This window comes from Botryllus schlosseri, chromosome 16 (genome assembly GCF_051294905.1).
Source record: "Botryllus schlosseri isolate E-star chromosome 16, Bs_hap1, whole genome shotgun sequence".
In the NCBI taxonomy this organism is placed as follows: Eukaryota; Metazoa; Chordata; class Ascidiacea; order Stolidobranchia; family Styelidae; genus Botryllus; species Botryllus schlosseri.
The window spans coordinates 2,936,784-2,948,726 of NC_137251.1; the positions used below are offsets into that span (position 1 = coordinate 2,936,784).

Sequence of the window (11,943 nt, forward strand, 5' to 3'; positions counted from 1 at the left end):
CGTGCATGCCTCCTCGACAGTTTATTATTCGTATTTTCAAGTCATAGTTATCATTTTTTTTGAGATCTACATCTACTGTTTTCAAAGTCGCTTTTCACTTTAAATTCCGTCAAGTCAAAAGTAGATTTTTGCGAACCAATTCACCAAATTGTTATATCCAAATAGAGCCACTGTATCCTGTTCACAGAACTTGATCTCTGAAATGCACCCATTTGCAGCAGTCACATCGTTCACATTTGGTAACAAATACACCAGAGATGCGCCATCGGAGGGTACTGCAAGCTATGTGCTTGATTTGGTGTTTAAGCATCTTTTTTCTATATATACCCTTACTCTAAAATGATTCGCCTCTTCAAAATTTATAATCGAGTAGCATTGATGACTTTAACATCTGCCTCTGCTACACTACTTTTACCTGTGAAAGTATCTCTATATAATCTCAAAATGACATTTTGTGTGTTATTTCGTGTCGAACTGTGAGTAGACAACTACACACTTATCTGTTTTTACAGATGGCTGATCTTGTGTATGATCATGTTGTTTCGTTGTTGGAAAGTCTCGAAGATTGCAATTATGCGGTTGTTTTCCAGGTATACAACTCACTAAATCACTTCTATTTTAATGCTTAAAATCCTAATTACTATGCACTACCGTATTGCAGTACTAGGAGAATATCAATACGGAATCTATTCATCCAATAGACAAATAGCCACATTTCCTTTTCCTACTGTAGCAAGCAATTGATATATCGCAATATAGTTATATCACGGTATGTCATTGATTTTCAAGCTTCGCTCACTATGGAAGGTTATGTTAGAGAGCAGAAATCCAAGATCTGATTACTACGATACCAACTACTTGCCGACCATGCATCAATATGATAAGTATCCCTCGGCTTCTGCGACCAGAAACGTGGTGAACTTTCCGTTTAAAAAAGCAGGTAACTGTGATTTATATCTCCTCTTTTTGAATCTGTGATGTTAACGTTTGAGCAATGGGCATATTACGTAAAGTTTTGAAATACTGTTGGTGTTTTCTAATTGGTAATGAAGCTGGTTATTTGTGTTTGTAAATTATAATGAAATAATAATTATTGGCTTGCAGCTGCACTTTTGCTGGATAAAAAAAACATCACAATATGTTATTCTCTTCTACGATTAGGTATTGTCCTGGTATAGTAGGCCTAATCTACATGGCATGAAAATTTAACTTCTTGTACACGGCTTTGTCAATGTTGTCATCCGCGATATTCAGAGAGTAACACGGTTAAGCTAATGTCGAGAACCAGGAATGTCTAGAGTTATAGATATCCCTGATAAGAACATGCCTGTCCATCGAATTTGCTCATTTCTTGATGTAACAAGGGATTAAAATCAACCCTATCAATGCTGGATTTTTGAAAATGTGGATATTTTCAGGTGACGGTCAGAAGTTACTTGATATCGCCAACAGAATGAAGAATGTCTTAGAATCTGCCGAAGTTGGCAGACAGGCTGATGATCTGTACATAGTTCGATAATTTTGCCACAAGAGATGAGCGAATTACAGATGTGTCAAAATACCTTCCTCCATCATGTCGTTTTGCACCATATATTTTCATGTCCTAATGTGAATAAATATATTGATATATTTTTTGTGATGCTTCAATAAATTATACCAACAAGCGTCGAAATTTCAATCGTAATGGTGGAGCGTCTGGTTTCTTGATCGGTAGGTCATGCACTCAATCCCCGGCCTGGTCAGACCAAAGACCTCATTAGTAACATTGGTATTCATGGCTTCCCTGCTTGGCACTCACCATTACTATGATAGCATGGACAGGTGGTGCAAGACTTAGTAAGCTTTAGTACATCACGCACTCATGGTATGCATATCATAGGGTTACAGTATTTTGGAAATGTGAAGAGGTGCTTTTTCAAAATTTTCAGACTTACAATACTGCAGTAAAATCCAGAAAAAAAGCAGTAAATTTGTCCCGTCTTCGTGGTTGGTTGATAAAAAAAAGGTTAACTTTCCGGCTCAACTCCCAAAATACCCGCAGGTGCGTAACTTGGGTAACCCTAGCATTTCACGAGTCGGTGTGCATACGTCACAAAAACATCGAGGGCAAAAATATACGTGCTGTCTACCCTGCCCTCTATCATGATAGAGCGATTACTGACGAACACGAAAAATGCGACATACCGGTATATATGCATTTCAAATTCGCAACAAAAAGAATTTAATACAATAATAAAGAAATTTATACGATAAATAATAACACCAAAGAATTCTTGAAATAAGGTTCTGAAAGTTACTCGGAAAATGATAGATAATAATGTACGTGAATTAGTATGAATCGGTTTACTGCTTGTGTGTAACGCACCATTTTCATTGGCCAGCATAAACAATTTTTGTCTTGGAAACTGAAATTTCCCGGGTTTTATACTTCATTATCATTAATACAAGTCCATTTGCCACAAAAACGTCTACATTTCAAACACCCGGTTTTCTGGCATTGTGTGTCAATATGGTTCTGAACATCACGTAAGGACTATAATGAGAATCATTACTGAAATGCCAATTTGTTTCGAAACACGATTGCAAATATGACTAATTACTAATACCTAGTGATAATCATCATTCAAGTCACAAGTTTAAAGTCAAGCACTAGATTGCATTTCGAAACGGTAGAGCTGCCCAATCAAAAAATCGATTTCTATCTCCTTCAAGATTCAGAGAATATTCGCATTTCACATAATATTTTGTTGATGCAAATCCACAAGTCTATATATAATCCCAATACCGCAGTTTGAAGTGATCACTTTTCGTATACAGATCTGACTCATTAGTCTCGGCTAACACGCCAACGTTGACTATGGGCATGTCCATCAAAATTGACGACACCCAACACTTTGCGCAACGTGTATATCATTTTCACCAAGTGGCAACCCATGAAGTCCAAAAAAACTTGCGATTGGATTGCTATTCATAATCTGTTGATTTTTTTCCATCAAAGACTCTGTCGACTCCACAAGAAATTTACTCTTTTCCTCGGAAATTTTGGGAGACCACAGTTTTATATCGTTATCCAAACCGCTCGTGGCTAACATGCAACACGACGGGTGAGGCTGCAGACAGTTTACTACACCTGAATCAGCACGCATCACCCTTACTAAGTTAGTGGAGTCATGCTCCCAAACATAAAAATTGCCTTCATCAGACCCGGCAACTATAAATTGCCCGTTACCACCGAAAAAGTTAGCTTCTTTGATATCTGTGGTGGTGTTACAGTGTCCAACATAACGGTATTTGTAATCAAACATGTCTACTACAGGCGATTTATCACTACCGGACTTATTTTGTTTGGCGGTTTTCACGGACTCATCGAGAGATCGAAACGCAGGACTGTCCGTGTGTTCGGGGTGGATTTTTCGGAACTGCTCCAGATACTGTTCAGCCTCTTGTACGTGCTCTAAATTCAATAAGCATCGTGCTAAGCGGTAATGAGCTTTGACCATGGCCGGGTCGATGGAAAGTGCAGAGCAACAATCTCTCAAAGCTGCATAGTTATCGCCCGCCCACTTCCTTTTGATGAAAGCAGCGGCACGGTTGCTGAACAAAAGCGGGCTGTGTTTTTCGCGCAATGCACTACTGTACATTGATATGGCTGAGGAATACATTCGCTTGTCGTAACGTTTATTTCCTAATGTGTGGTAGGTGCGCCATTTCGAGGACCACGACTCACGTCGGTTAGAGCGATTCACCGAGTATCCCGTCTTGTCACCTGAATTTTCAAGTTCTTGTGAAGTGCCTTCAACGTGTACAAGTGGGAGCACATATGGCTTTACAGTGTCGTTGATATCGAATAAATATATCTGTTCATTACCAATGTTGGCAAGAAGTTCGTTTCCTGAGGCGTTGAATGCGAGATAGGTAGTTACATATTCTCTTGTAGGTTTTGTTGAGAAAATATGACCGGGCGCAAAACTTACTGCGTTCTCTGCACCTAAATTGCGCCGATCGTACATTCGTATTATAGGGTCACTGCAACCAATTGCAAAATAATTAGGATTTGTCGGACTTATCGCAACGCATTTGCACTCTAATGTGTTATCAACTTCCGCTACATTAACCAAGACTTGCTTGCTGGCTTGCAAATCGCCACGTATATCATATTGTGTGACCTGACCATCTTCCGATGCGCTAATGAAAATGTGTGGCTCGGCGTTGGTCGTGACGATTCTTTTGACTCGGCTGGGAACTGATGCAGAGCCGATTGGCGATGAGTCTGTTACATCATAAACAAAGACTTGTCCATCAGCGGCGCCAGTTACTATAACATTGTCTTGGCGGGGCATGAATTTGACTGAGAAAATATTTCCGCGGTGCATCGTATCAACTTTCTTCAATGCGTGATATCCATTGAAATCCCATATTATGACTTTGGTGTCGTCCGATCCACTGGCGAGCATAGATCCACATTCGTTCCAATCCAGACAATTGACGCAGCCCTCGTGACCATGTAGCGTTTGCTCCAACTCTAAATTTTCGATGGCAAAATTTGTTACGTCATTTGTTCGTCGGAAACTTCGAGTTCGTCTCGCCGTAGTTTCTCTCGCGGCAAGTTGAGTTATATGGTGGTCCGTCATATCAATGTTTCTGCCAAAAAGATAGATGGCAAAGGATTAATAAAGCTAGTAGTGGTATGCAAAATGTACATATTTTAGCCAGATTTTATACTACATGTAGTGATATGTAATTATAATACACCGACAAATTCACAAATAATATTTATATTTCAAGGTACTCTTGAAAGAATGATGAGAGAGATACAATGGTATGGTAGCCTATGAACAAATTTAAAAACTGTCCATGTGCTTCATGTATCGAAATTACGAGATGAATGATTCAACACCAAAGGTCAGAAAGCAAATTTTACTTGCATTGAAAAAAAAGTGCTTTCTCAAAATAATTTCATGGCATACCTCTTTACACATAGCAAATGTTTTGGTAAGAAACAAGATGTCGCTAAAACAGTCATTTTTCGACAAGATAGTGTAATGGTGAAGCGTCCGGCTTCTTGATCGGCAAGTCGTGGGTTCGATCCCCGGCCGGGTCAGACCAAAGACTTGATTAATAACACTGGTATACATGACTTCCCTGCTTGGCGCTCATGGATTACTGGGATAGCATGGAGGGGTAATGCATGACTAAGAAAGCCGTATAGGCTATATCTGCACTTCCTTGTCCAGCGGCATATGCACTCATGCCTGATTGGAATCGCTGGCCTTTTTGCCTGATATATCGGTTGCCGGAGAACCCGGACCTTGGAGAACCCGGCCTTACAAACTCGGCCCCCGGAGAACCCGGCCCTCGGAGAACCCGGCCCTCGATGAACTCGGCCCTCAGTGAATTCCGCTCTCGGGAAATTTTGAAATTAAGTGTATTAACAAGTATTAATATGAATTAATAAACTAATAATGTTATTATCAACTGATTTGTCGGTCTTGTAAGGAGGTCAGGGCATGCGTAGGTCACGCAGTCACGGCGTGATCAGATCACGTGATCACGATTGCGTGGTCGGCTCATTGTTGGATTGACTTGGCGAGGGGCGGACGTGCGACATCCTCGTATCTGTTCATGACATCGCATTGGGTCTTATCGCATTGTATATTGTGTGTGACTTGTTCAGATGAAAAATATATCCCAACGATTGTTATTGCTCACATATCAACCACGCGTGGTCTGCTCGTTATTGCAACTGTAGGTTGAGGTGGGGTAGGGTAGGGGGGGAGGGAGACATTAGGGTTCGGGGAGTGGGACATTGGGATCGGGTAGGATACTAGGGTGGGGGAGGTGGGATATTAGGGTTGGTGGAGGTGGGATGTTAGGGTTAGGATATTAGGGTTGGGGGAGGGAGGATATTAGGGTTGGGGTAGGATCTTAGGGTTAGGATATTAGGGTTGCTGGAGGTGGGATATTAGGGTTGGGGGAGGGGGGATATTAGGGTTGGGGAGGGGGATATTAGGGTTGGTGGAGGTGGGATATTAGGGTTGCCGGAGGTGGGATGTTAGGGTTAGGATATTAGGGTTGCCGGAGGTGGGATATTAGGGTTGAGGGAGGGGGGATATTAGGGTTGGTGGAGGTGGGATATTAGGGTTGCCGGAGGTGGGATATTAGGGTTAGGGTTAGGATATTAGGGTTGCCGGAGGTGGGATATTAGGGTTGCCGGTGAATACAAAATTTCCCGAGGGCCGGGTTCACATTTAATGCATTTTTAATTCAAAATTGTTCGAGGGCCGCATTCACCGAGGTCCAGAGTAGCCGAAAAACACCATGAATACCACAACAAGTAGACCACGCGTGCTTGATATACAAAATTTCCCGAGGGCCGAGTTCGTCGAGGGCCGGGTTCTCCGAAGTCCGGGTTCTCCGAGGGCCGGGTTCTCCGAGGGCCAAGTTTGTAAGGCCGGGTTCTCTGGTAATCAATATATCAGGTGAGCAGCGATGATTTTCCAAGTTAAAGTAATTTAATAAAAAATAATTAAAAAATGAAATATAGTGTGAGCACAGGACACCGATTCCAAACAGGCACTCATGGTATGTATATGCACAGATCGTGTGTATGTGTATCATGAGTCGGTGTATATGCCACAAAAAACATCAAGGACAAAAATAAACTACGTCCTTTCATTGATAATACCACTCAATTATACGAGTAGGCTAGTAGTGATTTTCAAGACAGTCTACCAAAACTATATGGAGCTGTACGAGTGAGGTATCAAAACTGTTCGCGTAAAAAGATTTCAGAAGTAGAATGGTGCATTGTACTGTAGAAAGTTGTTGATCAATCGTCAGTGCTAGATTCCAAAATTTCAAGAATCATCTCCGTGATATTGATATGCAAAATGAATAATGACAACACAACTATGTGCAATTTCCGAAATTATATCATGATAGAGTAGGCTAACACCTATGCTGGGATATTTATCTGATAATCACGGGTATAAATTGGTCCATATACATCCTTATATGCATACGGATGACTTATATAGGCCTCCTATGCGCCGAGTTGGAATCCCGGTACGTTTAGCGTGATATCTTTGGTGTGCCAAGACGGTTCTGAGCGTCACACCTGTGTGTAGTCGGTAGAATCTTTGGTATGCACGAGACACCGATTCCATATTGGCCTATGCATACATTATTCATCTACTTGTCAAAATACAAGTTTGAACCAGGGTTGTAACCAAGTCACATGGTTCCGAGTCACGAGTCAATCTGACTTTTGTGGTTTTGACTCGAGTCGAGTCGAGTCATTTTCAATTCATCACCGACTCGAGTCCGAGTCCAAGTCACCGTTTTAAGGGTCAAGTCCGAGTCATAGTGTTATGACTCGAGTCGAGTCCAAGTCACAGTATTGAAGTCATGTTCAACTTATGTTTTCAATCCTGCTTGGGTGATATCGAATTCCTTGCTTGCCAAACATGCTTATTTTGTCCCTATCATAGTCTTGGCACATGTTTATTTAGGCAGATAACGGACAGTTCCTGGCCTCATTTACCGATGCTACAGATAGACGAGACAGGCCGCCAATACGATAACTTTACTAATCTTAGAACTTTAAATCAAATATCTGTCAGTCTGATATATCACAAATGCAAGCACTCAGTTTTTATTACTAGCACATCGACGACCGCTCACAAATAGCTTATAGAGAATTAACGAATTCACGTCTACATACTATCTGATAGAGAACCTACGAATTCACGTCTAGATACAAGCTGGTAGAGAATCAACAAATAAACGTTTTTGTAGAGGTACGGTTTTGCTTTCACATTAAATCAGGTGGTTGACCAGAAAAATGTCAACTTTCCTGCTCAGCTCTCGAAGTAGTCCCTGGAGCGTTACTTTAGTGCTGATTTACTGTTATCTTAGTCGAATTTTTTCTACATTTACCAAAAATTCTCAAAAATGAGGGCAGAATCTTAAAAAGGAGGCTACTTCTTAAAATTGTTAGATTATCTGAAAGAACTTAAATTTGGCTCAATTCCAACCAGTAGAAAGCAATGCTAAGAGAAAATATTTTGAATTAATTACAAAGAGACTTTCGAATTTTACCGGCTACCTCATGATATTGTTAGATTGTGTAAAAGTATGATTCATGGCAAATTTGGCTCAATTCCAACTAGAAGAAGCGAAGTTATTAGAGTGGAATATTTTGAATATGAAAAAATAGTCGACTTACTACTAGTATGTAAGTATATTATATGAAATCATTTCTCACTAAAAATACTCCATGTATTTTCAAATCCAATATTTTCTCCTCTCATATCATTGATTCCACAATTTAAAATTAAGCCAGATTCAGTGTTCTTTTTATGCAACGTAACAATTTAATCAAGTAGCCACCATGTAGAATAAAAAAGAAGTTATTTTTGATCGGCCCTATTGTACAAACATCACACAACATTAGCCATTCATATTACTCACGTGCACAATGCACATATCTAACAAAACGTCAAATGGACGGAGGGTATTGTGTGTTTATACAGACAGCAGATCAAATCAATGAGTTATACTTGAAAAATACTAAAGTGGAAAGGAGATTCTCATATATGTTGAGGCGGCATGGCCTTAGAATAATCCACATTTACTGGATACACGTTCCACTGGTGCATTAGATGCAGGAATTGAAAAGCAATTTTGAACCACACTGAAGAGCATTAGATACTCATCCATTCTAGTCGCCCAAAAATACAAAGAATCATCGCCTTCAAATCTACACATGAGCTTATCAGTCTCTTCCAAGTAGGCTACTTGACCATCTGAGTCATTTCATTGGCTCTAATTGGACTTTGCTTCGATTGTTTGCTTGTATAATTGAAAAGTCTTGAGTACTATTACCTCTTCACCACGGGATTATTTTGTACAATGCATTGCTCTTTGCTACTATCAGAGATGAGCACGGATTAGGATTAGGTTTTGAAAAAACAGGATTTGTGAAATTTTGTCGGATTTGGATTGAATTTGGATTAGACATTTTTTTCAGAACGGATTAGGATTTGGATTGGATTGACGTATTTTCTGAGAGATTGAAATGTCGTGTGGCGAATGGCGACAAACTTTATTCAGATCAGTTATTAATGTACTTATGGTTACTAGGTTATCTTGAATCAAGTGAATCGTTGGTTGTGAAAGAAAATTTTCAAATCATTCCATTGCATAAATTAGTTTTTTTCTGAATTTCCAGTTTGAATCGGATTAGGATTGGACATGGACTTGAATATGAAAAAGTTATGGATTAGGTTTTGGATTTGGATTTGAAGCTTCGGATTTGGATTGGATTAGGACATAAAAATTTCAAATCCGCTCATCTCTGGCTACTATGTACCATTGTCTTTTGTTTTTACGGCGGCATATCTGATATCAGACGAGTGCAACGAAAGCAGTGGTGACAAATAGCGATGTCGACAGAATTCGTCACATGCGTTGATCTAACCATTGTAATTCCCAAATTTCTTCACCTTCAAGTCATATAAAATAAGCCGAGTCAATGACTTGAGTCGAGTCATGCGTAATGACTCGAGTACAAGTCGAGTCAATCCAAATATTGACTCGAGTCGAGTCGAGTCATTTTCCAATTTCAAGAAAAGGACTCGAGTCAAGTCGAGTCACAAAAAAATCGTGACTCGAGTCTGACTCGAGTCGAGTCATGACTCGAGTCATTACAACCCTGGTTTGAACAGTATAGGCCTACCGTAGTCCTATATATAGTTTGGCCTCAATGAACTCGAAAGTTAAGTGAAAGTATATAAACACATCACCACTTGAGCAAGTACCATGCACATAAAATCTCTTTGGTTGTAATGAAAATGCATTTCACTATATACGAGTATGAGTACTGGCTCCGACTATTATATACCTAGCTCTGTCAGTAACCAAACAGTAATGGTAAAGGTCATTCATGACTCAGAATCCAGACAGAACATTCAATGAACTGCCTAATTCTGAACGAAAATCATTTGTATTCCTATTAAAAATTAGTGTTGATATACTAATAAACTGCCAAAGCTCGCCAATGAATTTGAAATTGGTTGTTCATCTTGATGGATTACATCTAAAGCAATCAAGAATTGGAAATAAAACCAAAACGAAGCACATTCTGACACTATAATGAGGCTCGTTTAATGCAGCAAAATCAACTATTCATTGCTACTACCATACATGAGGCTATACCGGTAGTCGGCTACGGTTAGTTTTTAGAGAAAAATCTTTTTTCAATTTTCAGGGCATTCTCGGGATTTCGAAACATTCGGAGGGACAATATCCACATTCATTGAAACATTGATTAGTGGATTAGCATATATCGAGCCACTGCTGAATTAATTTCGAAAAACTTTCGAGTGCAGAACGTGCAGCAATTCAACGCACACAGTCACAACCATTCAGTAATTTCTACACTACCCGACTACCGTTTGTTTCGTTATGGTTTGTTGTTGACACATTTTCTGCAGTGGGTCCGCTAAGGAGCGCCAAAGACAACAAATAATGGAAAATCAATGACGTTGTTTATTTTTGTCCTTGATATTTTTGCAGCATACACCAACTCATGATATACATGCACTGATTACACACGATCTGTGCATATGCAAACCATGCGTGCATGATTTGACAACGATGTAAATTGCTATGCTGGTACGGCTTTTTAAGTCTTGCACCTCCCCTCGATGCTATCCCAGTAATGCATGAGCGCCAAGCGGGGAATTCATGGATACCAGTGTTACTAATCAGGTCTTTGGTCTGACCAGGTCGGGGATCGAACTACCGACCAAGAAGCCGGACGCTTAACCATTACGCTCTATATTCGGTCTCTATTATTTTAATCCGCCTACGACACGCAAGGCACAACACAAGACAAAATGCGATCTAATGGACATATAGGATTATATCGAAAAGAACAAGTACGACCACTCAATCCACATCCACCTCGACCCAATGACCGCATGTGAATTGTGATTATCCCGTTCAGTACCATCACTTCATACGTTTGTAAAACGAGAACTTGCGGTTTCACGGCATTTCATCAGCCCAGAGTTCTTTTAAGAAAGTTCGTTCATTCTTTCGGACAAAGTATAAATTCTAATTCTGGTCGTATAACTTGAATCGAACAAATGTATAATAAAACTGAGGTTGATTATGCCGATATTTACATGCGAAATTTTAATGCGATTTATTTATTAGTCCGTCGGCCTTGTGAGTTAGATATACAATATCGGTTTCCCTATTTTGATAATGTCACCTCTCATCCGTCGCTCACGTCGGATTGGTAGATAGCGTCGATCGCGTCACTCCTGTTTTCCTCCGTTTTTATTTTGTCGCCTATCGTCGCCCGCGTCGTTAACGTCGACTACAGAGTCTCCGTCGTCACTTCAGAAGTACCGGATTTGTATTTTGGATGGACTTTGGAGCAAAATTCTGGTTTGATGATCTAAAGATTTCAGGCTGTATTTGAAATTCAAACGTAGCGTACTGTAATAAAAGAGCAGGATATTGCATAGTTTTGACTAGGGTCGAACATCATGTATAATCAAATTAAAGTGCATGATTGGAGATAACATCATTATAGTCGCGAATTCGCTTGACAACCTGCCCATTGACATTGCTGGTCCACTTTTTACAACGCTATAAAAATGCCTCTTATCTTATGTGTTAGGCTAACATGCACGTTTGATTGAAACAGTACTCCAAGCCGTATAATTGTATCGACTGCTTCCTATAGCCTTTCATTTTATCGCAATCTACCGGTAATCTTGATGGTGCCTCAATTCAATTTATTGAATCAACAATTTAATCAGAATTTCAAATTCAATACGAATACATCACCAGAAGACTGCAATAAAATGAAAGGTATAGGAAGGTGTCGAAACGACTTGGAGTACGGTAGTATTCAAAATCAGATGC

General features: G+C 39.9%; 3 protein-coding genes across 8 annotated transcripts in view; 1 reads left to right on the plus strand and 2 right to left on the minus strand.

The window, feature by feature from the left end:
- The window catches only part of LOC145458762 (protein unc-79 homolog), a 37,165-nt gene extending 35,493 nt beyond the window's left edge, over positions 1-1,672 (plus strand). For all 6 annotated transcript variants that reach the window (XM_080337232.1, XM_080337233.1, XM_080337229.1 and 3 more), the window contains 3 exons: positions 513-590; positions 790-940; positions 1,419-1,672. In XM_080337232.1, the coding sequence (XP_080193358.1) occupies positions 513-590; positions 790-940; positions 1,419-1,519 (330 nt within the window). In that variant the 3' untranslated portion in view covers positions 1,520-1,672. The remainder of the gene's footprint in view (positions 1-512; positions 591-789; positions 941-1,418) is intronic.
- Positions 1-11,943, minus strand: part of LOC145458766 (uncharacterized) — a 181,010-nt gene that overhangs the window by 75,839 nt on the left and 93,228 nt on the right. The window lies entirely within an intron of this gene.
- Positions 2,175-11,509, minus strand: LOC145458767 (WD and tetratricopeptide repeats protein 1-like). Its single transcript, XM_080337247.1, has 2 exons — positions 11,282-11,509; positions 2,175-4,641 (listed from the first exon to the last, which is right to left on the minus strand). Exon 2 carries the CDS (start codon positions 4,629-4,631, stop codon positions 2,871-2,873), a length of 1,761 nt encoding a protein of 586 aa, XP_080193373.1. The 5' UTR covers positions 4,632-4,641; positions 11,282-11,509; the 3' UTR covers positions 2,175-2,870.

What these genes read in the sequence shown, in the direction of transcription:
- LOC145458767 (XM_080337247.1), bottom strand. Translation starts at nt 4,631, where the DNA reads ATGACGGACCACCATATAACTCAACTTGCCGCGAGAGAAACTACGGCG.